Source organism: Neurospora hispaniola (assembly GCF_033458365.1).
Source record: "Neurospora hispaniola strain FGSC 10403 chromosome Unknown B0T23scaffold_9, whole genome shotgun sequence".
Taxonomy (NCBI): domain Eukaryota; kingdom Fungi; phylum Ascomycota; class Sordariomycetes; order Sordariales; family Sordariaceae; genus Neurospora; species Neurospora hispaniola.
The window spans coordinates 367,985-391,313 of NW_026944414.1; the positions used below are offsets into that span (position 1 = coordinate 367,985).

A 23,329-nucleotide genomic window follows, 5' to 3' on the forward strand; every position below is an offset into this window, starting at 1 on the left:
TACACGAAAGTCATTACTTGGCAGCTAACTCTCAACGTAAAGAGAAATAGAATACTTACGTGGGTGGGAGAGAAAGAAACCCGGCTTAGATTTATCGACACTATTTTGGCTCTATATAAGCACTACGGTGGCCTAGCCTTGCTCGAGCGAGTAGATTGAATTTACTACGGCAAACAACCAGACACAGCAAAGCATTCAAAGGTGTGAACGATGCTTGATTGGTCATATTTGCTTCAAGAGATTGAATTGGTCACGTACTTCACTCCTTCCCAGGCCCTCTTAGATCTAAGACCGATGAACTCTGGATTCTTTAAGCTGATCGTCCTATCTCAGTCCTCGAGTGAACACCTTGAACGCAAGATCCGAAACCCATCTCAGTACCAGAAAAGTATACATAGAAGGAGCTATGTAATGAATATGCTGCAAGTGACTTCCATTGATCCCATTGATACCTGCCCTGGTGTCAAGTTATAAACATTCACCTTTCCCGTTACGCCATTTATCGCCTTGCCTGCCCATTTTACTAACCTCCGAGAATTGAGATAACCACCTAACATTTGATCTCAAAAAGCAAGTCGCGGAAAGCACCAGTAACGTCTCTCCAGATACCTATGTTAACGACGCAATGCATCCCTCTGTCCGTCATGGATCCACCGCCCCACAAGACAATGCAGACCATAAGAAAAAACACAAACTAGGAATATCAGAGCCAGTCCGCCTCCATTTCGTCATGTTGTTGGCTCGCCTCGGGCAACGGGTTCTTTCTAGGTCTGCCGCGTTTCTTCGGCGGCCCCTGCGGCCCCTGTGGCCCCTTGGAATTGCTTCTTGGTGGCCTTCCTCTCCTCTTCGGTGCCGGTGATCCGTTGGGACCCGTGGCACTTGATTTCCTCTTTCTTCCTCTCCCGGGACCGGCGGCTGGGCCTGCCTCATCGTAGTCATCCTCTTCACCCCCGCTCGGCGGCGTCGAGGGGTCCATCATATCTTCGTCCTCATCATCATCCTGAACGAGGAACTCCTTGTCGACATTCATGAGCTCCACGAACGCTTTGCACGTTTGCATCATGCGCTCGCGCGAAATGAGACCCGTCATGATAGTACCAATCTCCTCCCAAACCTTGTCGCCGGTGACGCCCTGGACCTTGACCGGTGGCCGAGAGAGGTCTTTGCCCTGGATTTTGGCCTTCTGCTCGCGGCGATTGGTGCCCATGTTATATAGCCGGCGGAGGTAAGTGCGGACTTCCCACAGGGCGAGGAGGATCATGGACCCTGCTGTCAACTGGCGGAGGCGCTGAATGTCGATATCGGGGAGTGTTGGTTGGACAGGCTGAACAGACGTCATGAGTTGTTCGTTAGGCTGCTCTCCAAATGTGGGCGCAGGTGCTGGTGTGGGCTCAGGTTCAGGCGCGGGACCGTCAATAGCGTCCATGCGGACTTGGAAAACCTCCGACTCAATGATCTGAGCAATGGTTGACCCGGTTGATGTGACTAGCTTCTCCATCGTGTAAACGGTGGATTGGAGCTCGCCTACCGTCATGTACTCGAAGAAGGCCATGTTCTCGATGATGAAACGGGCATATTGCACGTGAGGAGGGAGTTCCTCACCTGTCAGTTCGAGTTTCGACACATCAAAGTCCACCTGAGTGCAGAGCTTCTCCAGGAACTTTTGACGATTCTTCGACTTGCTAATCTTGAGCACCTCCATCATAAGATGCAGCTTGGGGGTGAACGGGTTGACTGTCGCGCCACGCGGATCCTTGACAATATCGCGCTGGTACGCGAAGGCCGACTGTATCGCCTTGACGTATTCGCGTTCAACGACGGTTTCATGCTTTCCATGAAGTGACTTGTGCTCCAGAAAAGCGAGCTCAGAGATACGGGGGTTAGACGAAGTCTCTAGGGTAATGAAGGTCACGCCCGTTTCCTTAGGATGAACCAGACCTTGACGGTTAATGCTGGCAAGGACCTCAACTGCCAAGAAAGCGTGCTCGTCCTGTGTCGCAGTGGCAATACGAATGATCTCCTTGAGGAACCGATGAGTCGTCGCACTGGCCACATCATCGTAGTTTGTGCCTCCGATCACAGTCAGCTCGCGTTTCTTCTTGCCTTTGCCATCACCAGCCGCAATTTCCGGAGCCTGTTCAGATCTCTTCTCCTCCGTAAAGAGGAACTCCCTGAAAGAACGCAAGACCATCGATTCCAGCGCCGGATTCTGGTCGTCAAAGACTTGCTGGAATGTTGTGTAGACATTGGCAGCCACATAATTCCTAGGCGAGGACTGGCACACCAGACCAACTGAGTCGAGTGCCGCTTTCCTCACATCCAAAGGTTGAATATGGGACGCAAATGGTACCACGATATCGACCATAAGCTTTGATATCGAAGACCCTGTCATCTTAGGACCAAGCTTCTGCTTGAAAAGCTCAAGATGGCTATCAAGATTGCAATGCTTGCCGATCATACCCACGATCAGCGAGTAGCGTTCAAATTGCAATCTCGGCTTTCCATCCAGGGGCTTGTTCGGATTCTGGACGCGCATCTGGTTTATGGCTACCAAACTGGAGCACACGAGTCTTGCGAGATTGTCCGAGTTGTTTAACCGTTCGCTAATGATCCAGAGACATGCCACGATATCATCGAGCAAGACCCTTGTAACCTTTGGAACAGCAGGCAAGAGTTTGTTGCGAGCATCCGTAAGGAATTCGTTGTGCACGCTTGAGACTTGTGGGAGAACTAGTTTGTAGATGACAACGACCGCCCGCGACACAACCAAGTCTTCGCTGCTGTTCATGCTGTCGATATGAGGCTTGAGAAGTCGAAGTTGCTCAAACGTGAAAAGGCTCGGATCAGCTTTTGCAAAAATCTGAAGGACGGTTAGAGCATCGCGACCCGAAGGAACAGACGAATCTCCCGACTCAGGATTGTCCACCAGCTCAAACATGCTTGCAACCAGCTTTCTGCAGACTTCCAACGATGCCGCCGCAGATTTGGAATCCGGGGCCAAGAGAGTCTGCAAGACTTTGTCCAAGACATTGGTCACGTTTCCTTGCTTGACCGTCTGAACCATCAAGGCAACATGGTCCGAGAGGGAGATCTGAGATGATGCAGAGTTCTCGCCCTCCTGAAAGGGAATAAACCATATCTCCTCGATAACCTGACGAGCCAGGTCCCTCACGCTCTCCTCTGGGTCCTGCACACGGTGAAGCAGACCGTTTGCAATGGCGCTGCGGATCGCCTTGCTCTTGTTTCGAAGGTAGATGTCCTTGGCAAGTTTCATAGCCCGCTTCCTGACTCCTGGTCCAGCGTCGATGAAGCGATCCACCACAGTTCCGATCATCTTGGTCTCCAACTCTGGTCTCATACTGATACATTTGCCGATAAGGCCAAGTGCCGAGTCTCGAACTTGGGTTGACGAATCGTTTGAGCAGCGCAGAATAAGCTGGACCACCACAGAATCACCATCGAGGATAGACGGGTCCGTCTCCAGAACCTGATTGATGCTCTTCAAACTCTTGCTCCTGACGGTCGGCTGGTCGCTAGCCATCGAACCGAGCAAGATGTTGAGAATTGCGCCGAAGGATTCGCATAATTGCGACCGCAACAATGTAATGGAATACGACAATTTGGCCTGGTTAGGTGATACTTTCTTAAAAGAGTATTCGTTCGAGAGCCATCGGCGGTCTTGGATCATCTGTCGCAATCTGTAGGCCAGTTTGCCAAACTCTTGATCGCGCTCGCGGTCATCATCTTCGCAAGAATCATACCCAACACAAACCTTTGTGCCCCAATCCGAGATGATAAAGCTGATAGCGCTTGCGAGATGTGGGTCCTCGGTGAAGCGGCTTTCGAGCCATTCCAACGTCGCCCGATATGGACCAACCCAAGCAACCATGGTTTCCGGGCGTGATCGCAGCTCCAGTGCCGAGGCAGCAAGATCCGACAGGAAAAGTCCCAGTTCATCCGCATCCCTAGCATCCAAAGCATTCGCCGTCTTCCGGACATGACTGCGAAGCTTGGAGATCGCAGCGCCCATGGTGCCCATCAGTTCAAGGGCCATGTTCTTGGCGGTAACGCTTGTCTTATCACCCTCCACGAGTTTAACCATCATGAAGTTCAGCAGACGAAGCAGAAGCTCGGCTGCCGGCCAATCTGGGTTGTCCAAGCAGGTTGTAAAGTCTTCCACGAAGAGATCGAGAAGGTTACGATACGGAGTATCGCCAGATTTGGTAGACGTCAGCGCACGGTTTACAATGAAGTTGACAACATAAGAAGCATTCCGCTTCGCCGTGTCCATCAAGGGCGTTGCAAGAACGGTAAGCTCCTGGATTGCAGTGGAATGTTGGATTGCGCCGTGGTCCTCATCACGAATGACAAAGGACAGCTGCTTCCCACTGGTCACTGCGCCTGCCAGTTCGTCCTCTTCATCATCACCATCTGAGCGAAGAGCTTTGCCTCCGTGTGTCTTGGTCTCATCAACCTGTCCTGCGCTGGTTTGGACTAATCGCATGATCAATGCAGAAACAGGCTGTATGCTACTTCCATCAACCAACTTGAACGTCCGAGCACGCTTTCCCAGTGGCAGTTTTTCTAGCGATGTCAGAATCTCGTCAAAGATGCCTTGCCGTTGGGCTGGATTCAAATGGAAGATCTGCGATAACATATCCATAGCCACAAGACGGAAGCCATCAAACTTTTGAGTGTCGAGAACCGACTCCCTTTCTGCGTGAGCGGTCTCGAGGAAAATCAGTTGTGAAGCCGTAAACTCCAGGGTGTTGGTGACCGTATCTGATGTGTCAATCTTGGTCAAAAGTACTGACATCTGCGAAAACAGTTTTTGGCTGTCGTTGAAGAGTGATGCGATCCTCTTTTTGTGGGAAGAAAGTAACTTGAAGAGCTCTGCTGTGTTATCGGAACTCCTCAACTCGGCAACCGGAATCACAATACCGTCCATTACCCTCTTGAACAGATTAAGTGACTGATCGATTGTATCCTCCGAGTATAGCTGTTTATCCTCACGCCCTCCGCACATCATGCGTAGTGCTGTCCTGGCAGCTTTGAGAGCTGTTTCTAACGCAGGAAGCTGCTGGATCCACGAATCAACATCCGCGGGGGCCCATGACTCCTCAACCTTGATCTCTAGAGAATCGGCTTGCTTCAAGGCGTTTTCGCACAATCGTAGTAAGCGAAGAAGATCTTGGAGCGGAACTTTGTGAAAACAGCTCAGCGAAATGACCTTTGCCAATAGCGTTTGGGCCTTGGTCTGGCACACTGGAGATAGCGTGCTTTCTCCATCAATAGTTAGCAGCACCCATTCGTTCGATGTACGATGATGGACAGCGTAATTCTCCGCCTCGAATACTTGTTGTAGGAAAACTTTGAGATCATGAAGGGCAGCGTTGCTTCGCTGCTGGAAACCCAGGCTCTCCCCATATAGCTCCTCGTCTAGGTCTTCTCGTTTCCGTTTTCGCTCCGAAAGATTGACCGGCTCGTCAGGCTCATCGGGAACAGCCATATACTCACTCTTGTTAAAAGTAGGCGCATGAGGCAGCTCAATAGCAATAGCAACAGCTGGTCGTTGGGAGTTGGAGGGGGGGTGAGAGGTCGATTTTGTCGGACTAACAACAGCAGTCGGCGCAGCAGGAGCAGCTACCTCTTCACTAGGCCGTTTCGGAGGCACGGGTGCAGCTAACTCGGGAGGCGCCGAGAGCGTAGGCTGCTGTGGTGCTGGTTGAAGGGGTGCCGGCTGTATGGGTGCAAACTGAGGCGGAGGCTGAGAAATGGGTGGCCGAGTTGAGACTGGTGGTTCACTTGACGCGATTCCCTGGCTCGAAGTGGCTTGAAGAGCCGCCTGGGCCCTCTCCAGTTCGGCCCTGGTAGGTAACACTATTTCAAACCGGGCCCGGTTCTGCGAGTACGCTTGGCGGTTCTTCGGGGTGTTGGTTGGAGTATGTCTCTCAGCTCTATGCTCGACTTTCGGTGGGGGAACCGGTGACTCTTGTTTGATGGGGACGGGCGTAGTCCGCTCGACCTTTTGTTGCTGAACATTTGCAGTAGAGGTCATGCCGGGGGTATCTGGTGTTGGATACCTGAACGGTATTGACGTTTGCTCGTAAACCATCTTTGAGAATGGAGATAGTGTAGAAGCCAACGAGGCTATTGGGGCAACAGCAGAAGAAGTACCGCTGGTTGGCGCTTTCGGCCCGATCTTGAATTTGCTGTGAGGTGGTCAGTCCTGACTCTTCCTCACTTCCTCGTCAAAACGTACAACTCTGTGATATTCGCCCTCTCTATCAAGTGTTGGACTTGACTGAGTGTGTGCTGAACGCGTTTGCTCGGACCTGTGTCATGAAGTTCTTGATTGAGGCCATCGAAGTCCTGAGTGTTAAGGAGGTCGATTAAGCTAGGGGCGGGCGACGCAGCTCCGATCGAGGGTGTCGGCAAGATACCTAGAGGTGAAGACATGAATGGTTAGAAGTAGAGTGACGATATTGGAACGAAGAGGAGAGGAGATAGGCATGACGATATACGGGGGAGGAGCAAACATGGAGTGTCTCAGAGTTGGGATGGTTTGATCTTACTTGGGTCAAAAGGCACGATCGAGGTGAAAGGCGTATAGGGCAGAGCTTCGTAGAGGGCAAAAGGTCTCGTGAATGCACCAGCTTGTTGCGTCGATGAGGACGCCGGCGCGCCTTGGGAGCCATGGTAGTCTTGGGCGTTGGGATCCATGCTGTGGTGGTGTGGATGCTGGTATGCCATTGTTGCTTGATCACTTTGACAGCAGCATTAGCGCATGGTGATTTGGATGGTCGAGTGTATTCGGCGCAAGTGTCGTCCCAGCCGGAGGGCACCGGCGGCAGCAGCAGCAGCAGCAGCAGCAGCGGCAGTAGTAGACGCAGCAGCACGTCAGGACTCGGAGCCCAAAGTTCAGACGAGAGCCGGAGGTGTTGTTGCCATGCGAACCGACTGCTTTCGGCGGAGTCGTGTAGTCGCGGAGGAGGGGCCTTTGTCCCGGGTCAGTGTGTTGGCCTGGGCGCGTCGGACTTGGAGAAGACGAGATGGATGATGGTGGTTGAGGAAAAGAGGAAATCAAGCTGCAGGCACAGGTAGTATGTCCATGTCGTCGCTTCCATGTGTTCGGACCAACAACTAACAGAACCTGAGAGTGAGGGGACTGATCAACAGACAGATAGAAATAGGTAAGTACGTATGATCGATGTTGAGGTTCAAGGAAGGTGAAGTTCAGGTACTGTACCCAAACTGGAATTCAAGGGAAGGAATGAAGTCCAATGGATCCAAATGTTTCCCCAGATTTGACCGATCCGCAAAGCAGGGCGGGCAGGCACAACGCACAACGCCAACACGGGAAACAGACAGCCCTGTGAGCTTGGTTGGCACGGCGCGCGGTCACGCTAACTGAACTCAGCGCCAGAAACACGCGGCCTGCGCTGGGTATGGGGCCTGGCAGATTCCCTTGGTCCCACCTGCCGTGTCATCAGCGTGGATGGATGGTTCCCTTGTTGCGGTTGTGCCTTCCGCCGTCACTCGTCATCGCCCGGGCATGCTAAAGTAGGTACCTGTAGCCTGCCCCGGCTTTCATTGTTCGCTGCCAAGCAAGTTAGGTTGCCTGCCAGGAAGCAAACCAGGAGGGTCCCCCAGTGGAATGTTCCATTGCGCGCCCAATCAATTGCCATGGTTTGCCGTGCCATTGATCGTCTCCGTGCAGGCCCGTTGTAAATCTTCAAGTCCGGTCCCTTCCAAGCGAATTGTTTACTGCGAGAAACAACAGAAAACTTATCCAAACCGACGACATCCAACCACACCCGACAAAACCAAAAATAAACGACAATGGCAGCCATCGGATCCCTCATCTTCTGCACAGACTGCGGCAACCTCTTGCCCGTCTCCAAGGGCAGCGAAAAGAACATTCTTCACTGCGAATGCTGCGGTGCCGAAAACAGAGGTGCGCATTCAATTTACCCAGTCATTATCCTTTAGAAGACAGTATTCGAAAAGGAATCTTTTGTCCGAAGATTGCAATATAAACAAACTGACCATTTTTTTTGTCCCATTCTAGATCGCCCCTCCAGAACCGTCGTGACCAAGTCCAAGCCGTCCGATTTCCCCTCGCTTTTGCGCCAGAAGCTGGATATCGTCCAGACCGTCGTAAGACACGAGCTCAACACGGAGAGAATCGACTCCAACACGGAATGCCCCAAGTGCGGCAAGCGCGGTATCCGTTACTCGGAAGTTCAGCAGCGAAGCGCCGACGAAGGCTCAACAATTCTTTACAACTGCGACTGCGGAGAGAGGTATGCGACTCCGGGCGGTTGCTTTTTTGTCCCTGTGCTAATCCGAAGTACAACACAGATGGTCGGTCAACAACTGAGTGCAAAGATTGCCTGCTGCAATTGGATTTACGAACTTGGGAATGCTGTTTAGGTCGCTTCGGTTTGGTCTGGATCAAACGACATATAATGAAACAGCTACTAGCACCAGCATTGGCAAGCCGAGCCTTAGTGACGACGGCTTTGCCTTGTTACAACTGCTACAACTACAACAACGATACCCCTTTTTTTGTCAGGACCGAAAATCAGTCGCATTGGTATATTCCTGAGAGAGAGAAAGACGCATAAACTTTTTGAGATACCTTTCCATCCATCCATGATTCGCCTCAGGAAAAAAAAAAAAAAAAACAAGCAATGAACGAAACAACAACATCAGAAACTCCAGTCCCATCTTTTACGACGCCTTGCTAGCAACCTCGGGTATCAACGCGTACTCAGCCTGGCCGCTCTGCTCAAACTCGGCCATATCCAGCGCAACAATAACACTCTCGCGAACGACCTTCTCCTTGTCGTGAAGGAACTTGAGCAGCGTCTCCTCGACCCCTTCCTCATCACCAAGACTGCCCAGAGCCTCGGCCGCCTCGTGGCGGACCATGCTGACCTCGTCGAGGTTGCTGAGGGCCTCGGTCAGGGCCGGGATGGAAGCCGGGTGCGACAGCTGTCCAAACACAAAGGCGATCTCGTGGCGGAACAAGGCGGACTCGTCCTTGAGACCCTTGGCCAGGGCCAGGATGGCGGGAACGGCAGTCGGCAGGTCGGGAGGAGAGGCCAGGTCGCGGAGGGCGAACATGGCGCGGTATCTCTTGAAGAGAGGGAGCGAAGTGTCCAGTAGTTTCTTCTCGAGCGTCTCGACCGTTTGCTTCTCGTCTTCTTCGGGCATGGGAGGGGCGGGATCAACCGAGGCAAAGTCACTGGAAAAAGGTAGTTTTCTGCGGTTAGCACACCAAATGGAAAGAATGCCAGAACAGAACAGAAATATGATGGATCAATGTGAATGTACCTTTGGCGCAACTTCTCCTGCTTCCTCTCCTCCGAATTCTCCCACTCTATCCTATCAATAGCAATCTCGCACGTCTCCTTGACAGAAACGTCCTCGCCCTCGCGATGAAGGTACTTCTGAAGCACGCCCAAGCTCTGAGCGTTGCCCAGCGCGCCCAGCGCCTCGGCCGCCTCGTGTCTGCACATGGGATCCTCCTGCAGGTCCTCGAGCACCTGCGTCAGGTGAGGGATGGCGGCATCGCTACCCGTCTGGCCGAGGCAGTAGGCCAGCTCGTGCTTGAGCAGGGCCGAGGGGGAGGCAAAGGCGGCGGCGATGGCGTCAATGGCGGAAAGCGAGTCGGCGGTGCCCTTGTTTTGGACGGCAAGGTGCTTGAGTGAGAAGAGGGCGCGGAAGCGAATGGGCAGTGGAATCGTCTCGGAGCAGAGACTCTCGCGCAGGCTGGCGATGGTGGCTGACATTGTGTATGTGAGTGTGTGTTGTCAAACTTGTTGCTGGGAAAATTGGTTTTTCTTTTGGAATTGCCCAATAAACGGACCAAAAAGACAGAGCAGGGGACGTGGATTAAGAGGGTGGAATATGTATGGATTTGAATCAGAAAACAGGACGGGGAGGACTCTGGAGGAGGACGACGGCGGCGATGGACTCGTGTGTAAAAGATCTGATAAGAAAACAGCGATCTGAGACTGGACGGAATCACCTGCTGCGAGGGGCAACGCCGGGCAGGGCGTCTCACTAGGTACGTAGGTACACTACGAATTGCCATGCGCCCAGGCCCCAGGGCTCCAGGGACTTTGGCGGCGGGGTGCTAAAATTTTTAGAGGGGCATTTGCTAGGCACGATAACGATAAGAGCCTTTTTTTGGTGGAACCTGGAACCTCTTGGCCAGCAGGGTTCCATCGCAGCCAGGGGCACAGTCACACACATTGTGGTTTTGCTTGGCAAGGGTGCCTGTACATATGTATCTCGGATGGGCAAAAGCTTCTGGAAGGTCACTCGTCACTCGAGGGATGGGTATAGAATAACATTAGGAGTGACTTTCAACCGGCAAATGGCAAACTTCAAGCAGCATCCAGCTGGCGCGGGAGATAGGTTGCGGTTGGTCTCCATCAAGATTCTTTGGCATGGGTATATCGTCGGGCTATGTTGAAGTGTTTTGAGGACTGATTAGCACTCTGCATCCAAGAGCGCAAATGGGTTGTTGGAGCGCGGCCTTGCCTCAGGTTCTTGCGAGTTCTTCCGCTTGTTCGACTTTGGTTGCTTCTTGGGTTGCATGATGGCCTCCAGCTGCGGCACCATATCATCCTGGTCGGCGCATATCTTGGTCAAGCAGGACAGTCCCTTGTTGTCGATGATCAGTTGGAGCATCTCTGGGAAGTTGAAGATGGTGGGGAAATCCGGGAGAGAAGGAAGCTTGGTCAAACAGTCTTGCAATTCCTTCAAGGCGGGCGATAGGCCCTTACCCTGAGAAGCGGCGTGTTCCATGATTTGCTGTAGCATCCTGAGCGAGTAGTAAGTCGCTTGACACTGCGCAAGGAAGTGTACAGACTCCCAAGACGTGGTGTCGAGCTTCTCGTCAACTGCTTGCTGGAGTACCTTTAAACTGAGTGGTTGGACCTTCCCTTGGCTGGTGGTCATGACAATGTCTTGGTAGACCGATAGTGTCATCCAAACTGCCTTGGGCTTTTTCACGGCTTTGATGATCGATGACAAAACATCCTCAAGAACAGCTGCGTCCATCTCGACCTCCGAGATAGGCGGCACCTTGACAGGTGTCCCTGCTGACGGCTGATCAAGCCTCCTGAATTCGGCAACCGTCGGTATTGGTGATCCAGTGACTGTCTGTAGGATAGCGTATGCCAGCTGCCTGATGTCTTTGCTCGATTCCCACGCACTAGTTCGAGTTGGAGAGTCCAAGAGGAAAGGAAGGTACATGGCCGGTTTCTCGTCCCGACACCGAAGAACGATTTCTGATATCCGGGGGTCCAACGTGACGGATGCTTCGACCGGGATCTGAGACGCCGTTTCAGGGGAGAGATATTGCTCAGTAAACTCCTTGTGCGCGCCGGGATACGCGACGACCGAGTGCTTGCTCTTGGCTTTCGAGACTGCTTGCTCAAGCGTGATGTGTGGGTCCATCACGAGCTCGAATGCCAGACACGAAAGGCCATCCTCAGGCTGAAGAGAGAGACGTTCACAAATGTCGGCACTCTTGAATTGCAAGCCCGTGATCTCTGTGCCGGCCGGATTGCATTCTATATCCGAGAAGAAGACAACGCTACCGTTGGGGCCCAAATTGTGTACGAGCAGGTCCGAATCAGATGTCAGAACTGTCCCGCCATGTTCCCGGACATACTGGGCGCAGAACACGTCGGCCTCTCCGGGCACCACCGTTGTTTGCGAGGCGTAATGCTCCGACTGTCTCAGAGTATCGATGATGGACGGAACGAAGAAGGCCGGTGGAGGTGGGCTCACTCCGTTTTGACTCGGTTGAGCCTCGGGAAACAGGCCGACTTTCCTGTTGGAATTCCAGCCGGGGCGGCCGTGCGCGAGTCCGTTTACGTGTTTTCTATGAAAGCCCTGCAATTCCTTGGAGGTTTTCATGAGCCTCTTGGTCCGCTCATGCGTCTTGGACGTGGGAAGATAGCCATCGAAAAATATCCTCGAACTTTGGGCGAACATTAGTATGCTACTGGGAGAGTTTGGGCCGAGGAGTACGAATTACATGGTGAGGCCGCACGATCTGACCCGGTCAAGCCATTCAAGGGTAGTTCGACTTAGCAGCTCATAGGTTGGTTGCTCAAAGGGACTATTCTTGATAGTTTTTATTCGGCACAGGTTCAAGATGTGATATGCAAGTGCAGGCCCGTCAATGACCAGACTGCTTGGTTGGATTGCGCCTCGCTGCGCATAAGGCTCCAGGTGTTTCCTGAGGTGTGGAATGCCCATATTCGTCTGGTGATTTAGAGAAGCTCGTTCGCCGCTTGGTTTTTTGTGTGCGCGATCCCGGGGTGTGATGGGTTCAGGTTCCTCTTGGAATGGCTCTCCGTTAGGAGGCGTTGCTGGGTGGAAATTTGACCCGTGAAGGGGATGGGGGTTTGAGATGTCAAGGATCTCTTGCCAAATAATTGTCTGAGGTGAGGTAGTTGAAACGTCCAAACATCAGAATCGCAGCTGGTTTCATTGAAGCGTTGGTGTGTGGTGTTTTGAGGTGAAGTTGGCATACAGTGCGAATGGGAGTTCGGCATTCTCTTTGTTGATTGTGGGATTCCATGGTGTTGGCATTCTTTCTCGACAACGTATCGATTTAGTTGTGTTTGTTGTTTTATCACTTCCCGTAGAGTTTCTGTTATCCACAAACGAAGTGGTGCTTGGCAATGACGGTGCTCCTATACCTTCCATAATGAAGCTGGCCGTTAAGAGTGCAAGGAGCAAGGGAACGCGGTAGGCATCGTTGCCGCCTGGATTCCACTGCCTTTTCACAGCCATGCGGCCCGGTTCCCAAGAGAACACGCTTCAGATAAGACTTTATCTGGCCATTGAAGATTTCCCATTGTAATCATGCTTTTCCGAAATGTTATGTTCGCAGTGGTTGTTGTATGATTTCAGATGAGATATAGACCTAATAGAACGAATAGTACCTCTATGTCTGCACACTGTATGCTTATCTTAGGTTATCAAGACTGTCAGGGCCGCACTGACTGCAAGCTGCGACAATTGTACGGGAAAATGGCAAAAAAAACGGCAGACGACATCGGCCTGGGGCTGGGAGGGAGATCCAGATCCTTCCCTTAGGTCCCTCCTTTCAGCCATTGGACCCACCTTTACCTGAATCGCTGCGGGGCACGAGGACAGGATTGAGAAAAAAAAAAAACCAAAAAACTAAAAAAGAAACTGGATTTCCTCCCTTCAAATCCCGCTCCCCAACTTTTCTTCCCCCGACTTCACCAACACTCTTTTTCTCTTTCTTTTTTTTTCCTTTTCACAATGCGCGGCACCCTCATCTTTTCGGGCAGCTCGTGCCCGGCCCTCACCGGCAAAGTATGCGAGAACCTGGGCATGACGCCAGCCGATGCTGAGCTCACCCAGTTTTCCAATGGAGAGACGAGCGTGCGCATCCTCACTAGCGTCCGCGAGAAGGATGTCTTTGTCGTTCAGTCGGGTAGCCCCAAGATCAACGACACCATCATGGAGCTGCTCATCATGATCTCTGCATGCAAGGGAGGCTCTGCCAGCAAGATCACTGGTATGTCTGCCGCTCAACAGCAATCCATCCAGTGTGAAGGCTGACCAGGCCCCCCTTCTAGCCGTCCTGCCATACTTCCCCTACAGTCGCCAGTCTAAGAAGAAGTCGCACCGCGGTGCCATCACTGCGAGAATGCTTGCCAATCTTCTCGGCGTTGCTGGTGTTAAGCACATCATCACGGTCGATTTGCACGCTTCTCAGATGCAGGGCTTCTTCAAGTGCCCCGTCGACAACCTCCACGCCGAGCCTCTTATTGCCCGCTGGATCAGGCAAAACGTCCCCGATTGGAAAGAGGCTGTCGTCGTGTCCAAGAACGCCGGTGGCACCAAGCGCGTCACGTCGCTTGCCGACGCTCTCAAGCTGAACTTTGGCATGGTCACCACCGACAAGAAGAGAGGCAATGGCAACATGACTGGTAGCATGCTTCTCAACCCCATTGATGCTGTCTTGGACCCCATCGGCGAGCAGGTCAACGAGGCAGTTGAGCATGAGGAGCCCTCAGTCAGCAACATCACCCAGCCTATTGCAGGCACTGCAAGCCCCGCGCGCCGTCCCAATGGATCGTCTATGCACAGCGCCAAGTCTTTGCCGTCTCGCCTGCGTTCTTCGACCTCGGCTTTGGACGGTGTTGACGAGGAAGGCGAGGACGGCGTCGAGTACAATGACCAGCGTGCGCACGAGGTTACACAGGCTCGTCTTGTCCAAGGCCACATCGTTCCGGATGACTTTGAGTCGCCGGCCGTCTCTGCAGCCACCAGTGTCGCTGGAGACGACCCGATGACCATGTCGCACGCTTCGTCGTTTTTCGCTCCTCAGCACCACGCCGCCCTCGGTGGCTCGGGTGATGCAGCTGAAAGTTCGGATGAGGAAGAGGAGATCCTGAAGGACCCCAAGGTGGAGCACATGGTCACCCTTGTCGGAGACGTCAAGAACCGCACCGTCTTTATCGTTGACGACATGATCGACAAGCCTGGTTCTTGGATCGCTGCTGCCGAGACGGTGGTCAAGCGCGGTCTGGCCAAGAAGGTCTACTGCATTGCCACCCATGCCGTCTTTGGTGCTGACTGCCTGGAGCAGTTGCAGGATTGTGACTGCATTGATCACATCCTCGTGACAAACAGCTACCCCATTCCGGAGGAAAAGGCTCGCAACGCCAGCAAACTGACCGTGCTTGACTTGTCGTATCTCCTTGCGGAAGCAATTCGTCGGAACCACTATGGCGAGTCGATCTCGCCTTTGTTCCAGCACATAATGGAGTAATATCGCATGGTTATGTTTTTCTTTGGTTTTTTTTTTTTTTATGACGCATCACAGAGGCTTCATAGGGCATTGAGTTGCACCTTGTTTACGAAAGCACATTATCATCAGGTATGTTGGGAGACTCGGATTACAAGCGTGGCGTTAGAGTGATTTCAGGTATCGCAAGACCACTTGTCGTCTTGACATTTCGGAGCGGGAAAAAGCGTCTTTGGAGACCTTTTGGAACGAGCAGTCAGATACCCCAATTGACATCATATGCTCGGTTGTTGTGTGGTTCGCCGCGCAGCTTGTTCTTTCCCTCTCCCTCTTTTCTGTTCGTTTGCTTACCACTATTCTACCTCCTCGCCTTGCTTGACGTCAGTCAGCAAAAACGAGTCATCATTTCCTCCTTCCTTCCCTTGCCCTCAAAAACAAAATCCAGCGATGCTTTCACTCGAGAAAGCCGGAGTCGATTTCCATCCCAGGAACGGTTCTGAACGGAGCGTTGGTAGAAAGAATTTCCATTATAGAAGGCTCGTTGTTCCGACTCGTTTTACGAGTTGACTTCCGCAAGGTTGGTGGGCAATGATGCAAGAGAACCCTTGGGAACATTTTCATGTAATCGTACTTGTTTCAGCAAGTGTAGTAAGAGTGATATCACGCTCAGTTGGTCCGCGTAAAAGCTTTCGTGGGCGGTTATTTGACCACGAAGCCTGGCGGACTGTGCTGATGTTTCACACATCGTAGGACACATGTCGTCTGAAGACTCAGTCAGTATCTGGCATTCAGTATAGCATAAAGAAATACAAAACATCTCAACTCATCGTTCATATTCATCCAAGCTTCCACAGTCACTTCTCGCATATTGTTTGAACCGAAGCAAAGCGAGCTACACCAAAAAGGGAAGAGCATCCTACTTCCAAGAGCGAGTTAGGAGCAGATTCGGAGGTGGTAAGAGAAACGCTTTATAGGGGTCTTAGATGGAATTTATAAACCGTAGCCATCAACCAAGTACCGAGAGGAAGTCATGAACTGCATTCAACGGAATTACTTTGAATGTCTTCCATGGAATGATATTAGGTTTTGACTTGTTACTTACCTATTCTCCTCCATCTTCTACCGCTCTTCGACAGAGAAGGAGGGAGGGAGATCTATCTGGTCCTTCCATCTCACCTGGAATTCTAATCCTCCGTCGTCCCTGAAGCCCAACTTGAAGAGAGATCAATCAGACTTCCTTTTGTGTGATTCACTAGGTAGGTAGGTAGGTACTCTATAGGGAAAAAACAACAAAAAAAAAACAATATCGTTGTCAATCGATGCGAGTTTCACATCAAGATATGATCTAGTGTAACAGTACCTAGGTAGGCTTGTAACCGTTCTTTTGTTTCGTTTTGATGATAGGTAATCTTCTTCTTCACATCCCTTCCTTCCTTCCTTCGACATTACTCTTTCAACATCTACGTCTATATATCTTTTCTCTTTTCTTCCGTCTTCCCCATCATGCATTACATACTTACTCTCTTCTTCCCCTCTCTTTGATCCAACCCCCCCCCGCTTTTGGTGTAAACCCCAAAGTAATCAAATCCACCCCTCCTTCCCACTAGCCCGCTGAAACAACCTCCTCAAACTCCCACTACTCCTACTCCTCCGACTTTCCTTCCCGTTGCCATTGCCATTCCCATTCCCATTTCCACTGTTTCCACTGTTCCCCTTCCGCGTAGGCATCGTCCTACTCATCATACTCGCATACTGCCCTACAACTGGGCTCGCCGCCGCTTGTCCCTGCGCCTTTGTATCCAGTCTCCGTGCCTCAGCAGGCCCAGCAGGCCCAGCACTAATCTTGACCACGACCGGCGACGACGGCGCCGTGGGGACTTTATTATTTGATCCAGTTTCAGCTTGTCCACCGCGTGATACAGGCTTAGAGCCAGGCGGCGCCGGCGCCGGTCTAGGCGGTAATGTCGACACGGGTTCATACGAGTATGATGACCCCATAGGATTCAAATTCAGAGAAATGGGAATAGGAGGCGAAGGCGACGGTCTAGGCGGGGGGATTACTTCTTCTTCTTCTTCTTCTTCCTCACCCTCACCGCTGCTGCTGCGGGTGATATCCTTGTCTTTATCTGAGTGGTGACTGTGACCGAGATGAAGACTTAGACAGGACCAAGAGGAGGGGGACCGTAAAGTGGTGAGGGAACTTCGTTTGCTGCCGTTGCCTGTGTTGCTGCTGCTGTGTCTGTTTCCCCTGTTTCGTACAAGGGAAGCGGTGGAAATGGTGGGGATGGTGGGAAGGGTAGAGTTCTTCTTGGGAGGTTTGAGAGTGAGGCCGGTGGGAATGATGGTCGGAGTGGGAACGTTGGAGGGGCTGGTGTCGAGGGAGAAACTGCTTGTTAGGGGGACGGTGGTGGATGTTATTATTCCCATGTCCGGGTTGGCGCTTGCGGTGGAGCCGCGTCGGGGTCCTGGTTCTATTTGGTCGATTTGGTGGTGCTGTTGCTGTTGGGGGTGTGGTTGTGGTTGCGGCTGTTGTGGCTGTTGTTGCTGGTGATGCTGCTGCTGCTGTTGCGGTTGTGGTTGGGGTTGTTGCGGCTGCTCTACCATTCGCTTCTCACCGACAGCTCCAGCCGTCTCCGTCTCAGTCTCATCAGGAAACGTCGACCTCGTAGGGGTAACCATGATAATCGGTATCTCGGACTTTCTCGCTTGCCCTCGTAAGGCTGGATGGATTTCTCCCTCGCTCACTACTCGTCTGGCTGCCCCTTCTTTGATGATCGGTCCTGTGTTCCTCATAGATATAGCCGTTGGTGGTGGTGGTGGTGGTGCTTGTCCGGCTGTTGGCGTTGTCCCTCTCGTGCTTGTGGCCATTGTCGTCGTCGCTGAAGTGGGAGTTGGAGTTGGAGTTGTTGAAGAAGCCCGCAAGTCATTCCTCTCAAAGAGTTCCTGCTGGAGTGTATACTGTGCATGATGTTGACGTTGTTCTTTGGTCGGTTTCGGTCTGCGTATCTTCTTTCCGTGTCTCGGCCGGCTGTGATTACGGTGGCGGGTTCGAGTTCGAGAGTGACTCCGGCTTTGGCTTCGTGATTTTGATTGTCCGCTGCGAGATGAAGTCCTGGATCCAGATCCGGTGTAGGAGAGGGGAGATCGTCGGCCTTCGGATGGTGGATACGCGGCGAGGGAGGGGTGCTTTGAGGCGCTCAGTAAGTCTTCGGTGGTGTCGTAGCGGTAGGAGGTCCCGTAGTTAGAGGTAATCTCAGAGGAAGAGAGTTCCTCCGACTCGTCGTACTCGTACTCGTCCTCGTCTTCATCTTCATCTTCATCGTCGGAGTCACTCGGATTCGAATAATTGCGCTCTTCATCCCCGTTGACAACCACGTACCACTTGATCTCTTCTCCACGCTGGAGCTCATCGCGAAGTTGCTCAATCCAGGTCTCTTCCTTCTCCTTTGCGCTTTCTTCAAGGTGCTCGAGAGCATCATGATATTCCGCACTCCCTCCACTCCCGCCGCTATTACGATTAGCCTTGGGATCCCGTTCCCCTGCTCTCTCCTCCGCCCCCTTCAGCTTCAGCCTCAGCCTTTGCATCCGCTCTTCGTACCGCCTTACTTCCGCCAGGATATCCGCCGCTCCATCCACGCGCACCACGTGATCGGCCACGTAAGCATAAGGCCGCGAGACTTCGTCGAGGTTGTTTGGGTCGTACTCCTCGAGAACTTTGACTGCTGACCACCGTTGGGCGCTCAGCTCGTCTTTTTTGCGGTTGGGGCTGTGGGATGCGCTCCTGCTGCTGCTGCTGCTGCCTCCCGTTCTCTTGCCCTTTCGGCCTTTTTCTGCTGAAGAAACTCCCACGGTGCTGGGAGTTCTCGATGAGGCTGGGGCGGATGTGGTGGTGGTGGCAGTAGTAGGAGCAGTAGGAGTAGTAGGAGTAGTTGCGGCGGCGGCAGCTTGCAGGCGCGTCCTGGACGGGGTTCGTGCGCCTTGCAATGGAAGTCTCAGACTTGGACTGCGGCTGATGGTACGGGTACGACTTATCGACGACCTGTTGTTACTGCCCACAGGGATGGCGGTGATCTCTCTCTTTTCCTTTCCCATCCCCTTTCCCATCTCCTTTCCCATAGTCCCCTCGGATCCATGACCCCGTAGCACACCAAGACTCTCCTTTCGCTTCGGCCACTGGGTCCTCTGCTCCTCATTCCCTCTCTCTCCACGATTATCCGGTACTGCCACTACTCCTCGTTGCCCATCATTGTCTTCCCCATTTTCTTCCCCAGACTTATCCCCCTCATCCTCATCTTCATTCTCATCCTCGTCTTCATTACTATCCCAAGTCTCAGGTTCATGCGGCGAGCAATAAGGCAAGAACTCAAACAAGTTATAGAAACTCTGCAGGAGACAGCGCGAGCTGGTGGGCCGAATCAGCCACTCGGGCGAGACGTCGTCGAGGTCTTGTACGACGGTGTATACGCGGATGGAGCGGCGCTGCCAGCGGAAGCCGTGGCAGAGGTAGGTTGGCATTTGATTGGTGGTTGCTTGCTTTTGAAAGGGTGTGTTGTTGGTTTCGTTCCTGTTATTGTTGTGGTTGTGGTTGCTGTTAAATTGCCGATTGGTGGTGATGAAAAGGAGTGTGGGTGAGGCGTCAGGTGCGAACGAACGAAGAAGGTTGGGCGTGGCGGGTGAGATGAGGAATGCGAGGAATCGTGATTCGATGCGGATAAGTAGCTGTGGCAGGTAGGTTTTCTGTTAAGCCAGCCAAATGGATGGATGCTGTGAAATGAATGGATGGGTGTACAGTATGGTAAGGAGTGTGTGTGTGTACGTTCGGCGATTGTGCCCGCGGATTTGATGGCGTGATAACGAGTGGGGGAGGGGGGATGTTCGGTTGTTGGACGTCCAGTCGAATGTCAACTCTCTCCTGTTCCTCAAGTATCCCCTTGCTCTAAGCAAACAACAACGACAACAACACGTAGAAAGTCGCCGGCGCGGATTTGCCTGTTCCTCAATTCTCCCAAGTCCTCATCAGTCACAAGAAAAGGTTCTTGTTAAAGTCCTCGGGAACACATTGTGTAGAAAAAGACCCTTCGGGGTCGGGAGGGACTTGTTAGGGTAAGTAAGTCATGGTCCCCCCCCCGGTTCTCCATCAAAGACCCCAAGTGGAAAAAGTGACGAAGGAAAGGAAGCAATTAAATCTCCACAAATGGCAGTTGATTGGGTTACATCGTTTTCCCCCCTAGGGTCCCCTAGGAAATAGCGAGTAGCCCCCCCCAGGCCTTGGTTCACCGTGCCGGCCTGTGCAGATCGTTAAAAGTGCCAACACGGCGTCGGTATCTCGTTGACGATTTTTCTTTGATGTCGGATATGCTTGCGAAATTAAGGTATCCGGGATTCGGCTCAGCTGCTCACCGCTTTTGAACAAGAGGCTGAAGATATTTCCTACTATGGTACCACCGCGTATGATCAATCTTCAATGTGAAGTTGTTCGCTCTTCCGCGCTTGGTGTTGCCCGTCAGGTTGTTATGGGTTGGTGCTACACTACCTCTAGTCATCTCCCGAGCCCACTCAGGACTAAAATCCAGTAGGGCAGCGCGGTGCTGAACGCATGTGAAATCTTGGCAGGCTTCCTCCCTTGGTACACTACTATCACCAGACGAGTATAACAGCTCTGTGGTGTCGTTCATGTTTCGGATAAATGCTCAACGCTCGGAGAAGGGATCCTGAATTTTCTGTCAATCACCGCCAATCTTGAAAAAAGAAATATGTATGATACGACACCATCCACGTGTTGATCTCGTGCACTGTTTGTTATGTCCCTCCAATGTTCGATATCAAAGATGGGAGATTACTCTACTCTACACGCTACACAGGGGATCCCTACCGTCAAACCCCCATTTTGAGCGTAGGGCCGGACGATCCCCCTGTCCCTGCGGGCTCCAGCCTGACCGTTTAATGAAACATGCCGTCGTTGTGCCGCCGTTCTTCTTCCCTGGCCCCGCTCAGCAGGCTAAGAGCCCGAGACTTGTTGTTTGCGGACCGCAACGACTTGAGACAATCGACGGCGGCTAGATATAGTGTGTTGTCCATCGATGTCTAGAGCCGCGTGCGTAAGGGAAGAGTTGTTCCATCCTTGGGTTCAGGTACCCTAAAAGGCAATACCCGTGTATGTTTTGCATCGGGTAGCTGTCCTTCAAAAGGGTTGTCAGAAATGAAGTCACCACAGGAAGAAGCGTGTATCTGGTTATGCTTCCGTCTGGCGTACACTTGGAGGGTGCCTATCATCAACCTCAAGCAAAGCGATTGTCGAAAACGAGGTTTGGTTGCCAATTATTCCCCCAGTGTTTGATGATTACACCAGCAGCCTGAAGACTTTACCACTGCGCTGGGAGATCAAGTCGATGCAGCTTCTAATCGTCATTGCTGGAGGGCCAAATTGGAGTTGCCTTGAAAGCTTGTGTTCCATGAAAGAGTATTATTGATGCTCGAGATGCAATCCTCCTCGCCAAGCAGCTGCAATTGGATTGGAGCGGCCTACTATTGAAGCCCAGCTGTGGCACATAAACCTCGCCCGTGGTTTCCTGACGGTTGTGGACGGCATCCTCTTCAGCCAAGGCTCGCTTTCTGCCGCATTGGCGCAGAACCTTGGTCAGGTTATGGTGCTCTACGCCTTCGAATCAGTGGTTCTCAGGCACGATTCTTGTATTCCCTTTATCTCGGCTTCCCCTGATGAACGCGCCAGATCCTTTTGCTGGAATGTTTTGCTTCTTTTCTCAACGTCCTCGACGCTTGGTAAGACACACGAATCAGAACGGGGCTTCGTTCCGGCTACACCGCTATGGAGTCGGTAAGATCACCAGGATACTTGGCTCCAAGTATGCGACAGTTTGATCGCTAACGTGTTCCTGTCATCAAGCACCGATACGATGACGGGCTCGAGGCGGCCTCTCAAAACTTTCCCGAAGTTGTTCCCCCACAAACCCATGCCTATAATGCCCAACAACACCAACAGTACCCGGAGGCTTATCACGACTCACCGCCGGTACCAAAACAAACACCATCGCCATACTCGCCTTCTCAGCCCTCACCGGGCTATGGCGGCGCGACCACGATAGCGGGCTCGACCATTGAATCGCAGGCACATGTAGGAGATGCTCACACAACGCCCAAAAATGACGGGAAGAGGAGGATGATTTGCGGTTGCAGCCTCTTGACCTTTGTTCTGTCGTGTATCATTGCGCTGTTGTCTGCTGCGGTGATTGGATTGGCGGCCGGAACGGGGATCGAGGCGAGTAGGGCGAATGATGCTGTCCACAAGCTGGCAGCCTATACCTCGGCGAATCCGGTGCAGGTAGCGACGACCTCGACCTTTCCTGGGACATCAACAACCGCAACCATGACATCGACCGGTGGTATTGGCGGTGCCACTTCCCCGTCGGGGGTTGAAGTCGATAGCGGATGTGGTAGTCGGTCGGACCAAGTAAATGGGACGACTTACACCTCGCTGAAATGTAGGTCATGTCTGTTTCCTGTCCTGATCCCGTTCGACGTTCCTCCTGAGGCTGTAGCTGACACAAGTGAACGGTTAGCACTGGACCAGCGCAGTTACAGGATCTACTGCTTCAGAGACTACAACCGCGACACAACCAACAGCATTAACTTGGTTGCCATCTTCACGCCCGACTTTGAGGCATGTATGGATGCGTGCGCATCATGGTCCAAGTACGTGTTTCCCAAGAGTAACAGCAAAGACCCGGGGTGGGACTGCAAGGCGGTTTCCTTCATTCCAGCCTGGGTGAACAGGTCGACTGCCGAGGAGCGGCGCTATACTGGAAACTGTTACCTGAAGGCTGGTCCGGCATCGATAGACAAGCTTGATAAGCACAGCAACGTGCATGCTGCCCTTTGGCAGAGCGGTTGATGTGGTGAAGGAGACGAATAGGCAACTTGTCGAGATTCGGGCGGCGACGGATTGTGTGTGATTTGGTTGTAATCATGTTGGATGGCTTTTTTTCCCGAGTGGTAAAGGATAGTAGCATTTCAGGATAGTATCGTGTCAGTTAATGAGAGATGAGATAGGATGAACTATTGCCAGCCATGTGGTCTTCTCATTTTCACAAGTTGACACGAAGTTGTGGGCGAATCCATGTGCCTGGTGAGAGGGATGCCCGGTTCCTTCTTCCATCTTTCCGCTGTCGATCGAGGTGAGTGGTTGCCTAAAAATCGTAAGATGGACTGTAACAGAAACAGAAAGAGGCAGCGGTCGAGAGGCAGGAAGGAGCACACACGGCATTGCTCGATACGATATCGGCGCTCTGCCGATCCCGGCCGTCTATCACTGTTAAGACCTGTTAGCTGAACTATGATAAGATACCCATATATGTAGCAGAAAATATCAGAAGAAACTGGAACATTGCTTGACGGGCAACCCATTCGTTTATGGTATGGGTAAAAACCTGGAGACGACTCTGCATACGAGCATCTTCTCTACATCCCTCAAGTATCTGTACAAATCTAGGG

At 52.3% G+C, this 23,329-nt stretch overlaps 7 protein-coding genes across 7 annotated transcripts; 3 read left to right on the top strand and 4 right to left on the bottom strand.

Moving 5' to 3' along the window:
- Window positions 1-213: 213 nt before the first annotated feature.
- On the bottom strand, window positions 214-6,981 carry B0T23DRAFT_239937 (uncharacterized protein). Its single transcript, XM_062834018.1, has 3 exons — window positions 6,576-6,981; window positions 6,263-6,443; window positions 214-6,212 (listed from the first exon to the last, which is right to left on the bottom strand). Exons 1-3 carry the CDS (start codon window positions 6,751-6,753, stop codon window positions 704-706), a joined length of 5,868 nt encoding a protein of 1,955 aa, XP_062688598.1. The 5' UTR covers window positions 6,754-6,981; the 3' UTR covers window positions 214-703.
- Window positions 6,982-7,733: 752 nt separating this feature from the next.
- B0T23DRAFT_388977 (uncharacterized protein) lies at window positions 7,734-8,690 on the top strand. The gene is made up of 3 exons (XM_062837781.1): window positions 7,734-7,957; window positions 8,072-8,306; window positions 8,365-8,690. The coding sequence occupies exons 1-3, from the start codon at window positions 7,843-7,845 to the stop codon at window positions 8,381-8,383; spliced, it is 369 nt and encodes a 122-aa protein (XP_062688599.1). The 5' UTR covers window positions 7,734-7,842; the 3' UTR covers window positions 8,384-8,690.
- Window positions 8,684-10,083, bottom strand: B0T23DRAFT_239960 (Deoxyhypusine hydroxylase). Its single transcript, XM_062834020.1, has 2 exons — window positions 9,343-10,083; window positions 8,684-9,253 (listed from the first exon to the last, which is right to left on the bottom strand). Exons 1-2 carry the CDS (start codon window positions 9,798-9,800, stop codon window positions 8,737-8,739), a joined length of 975 nt encoding a protein of 324 aa, XP_062688600.1. The 5' UTR covers window positions 9,801-10,083; the 3' UTR covers window positions 8,684-8,736.
- A 303-nt stretch (window positions 10,084-10,386) lies between these two features.
- On the bottom strand, window positions 10,387-12,403 carry B0T23DRAFT_239953 (XPG domain containing-domain-containing protein). Its single transcript, XM_062834019.1, has 2 exons — window positions 12,065-12,403; window positions 10,387-12,007 (listed from the first exon to the last, which is right to left on the bottom strand). Exons 1-2 carry the CDS (start codon window positions 12,286-12,288, stop codon window positions 10,507-10,509), a joined length of 1,725 nt encoding a protein of 574 aa, XP_062688601.1. The 5' UTR covers window positions 12,289-12,403; the 3' UTR covers window positions 10,387-10,506.
- Window positions 12,404-13,141: 738 nt separating this feature from the next.
- Window positions 13,142-14,973, top strand: B0T23DRAFT_239972 (ribose-phosphate pyrophosphokinase). Its single transcript, XM_062834021.1, has 2 exons — window positions 13,142-13,585; window positions 13,647-14,973. The coding sequence occupies exons 1-2, from the start codon at window positions 13,327-13,329 to the stop codon at window positions 14,843-14,845; spliced, it is 1,458 nt and encodes a 485-aa protein (XP_062688602.1). The 5' UTR covers window positions 13,142-13,326; the 3' UTR covers window positions 14,846-14,973.
- Window positions 14,974-16,402: 1,429 nt separating this feature from the next.
- B0T23DRAFT_325470 (uncharacterized protein) lies at window positions 16,403-19,336 on the bottom strand (the record flags this gene model as incomplete). The annotated part of the gene is made up of 1 exon (XM_062835512.1): window positions 16,403-19,336. One exon carries the CDS (start codon window positions 19,334-19,336, stop codon window positions 16,403-16,405), a length of 2,934 nt encoding a protein of 977 aa, XP_062688603.1.
- A 2,035-nt stretch (window positions 19,337-21,371) lies between these two features.
- Window positions 21,372-22,812, top strand: B0T23DRAFT_239995 (uncharacterized protein). Its single transcript, XM_062834022.1, has 3 exons — window positions 21,372-21,656; window positions 21,726-22,320; window positions 22,399-22,812. Exons 1-3 carry the CDS (start codon window positions 21,648-21,650, stop codon window positions 22,728-22,730), a joined length of 936 nt encoding a protein of 311 aa, XP_062688604.1. The 5' UTR covers window positions 21,372-21,647; the 3' UTR covers window positions 22,731-22,812.
- Window positions 22,813-23,329: the final 517 nt, after the last annotated feature.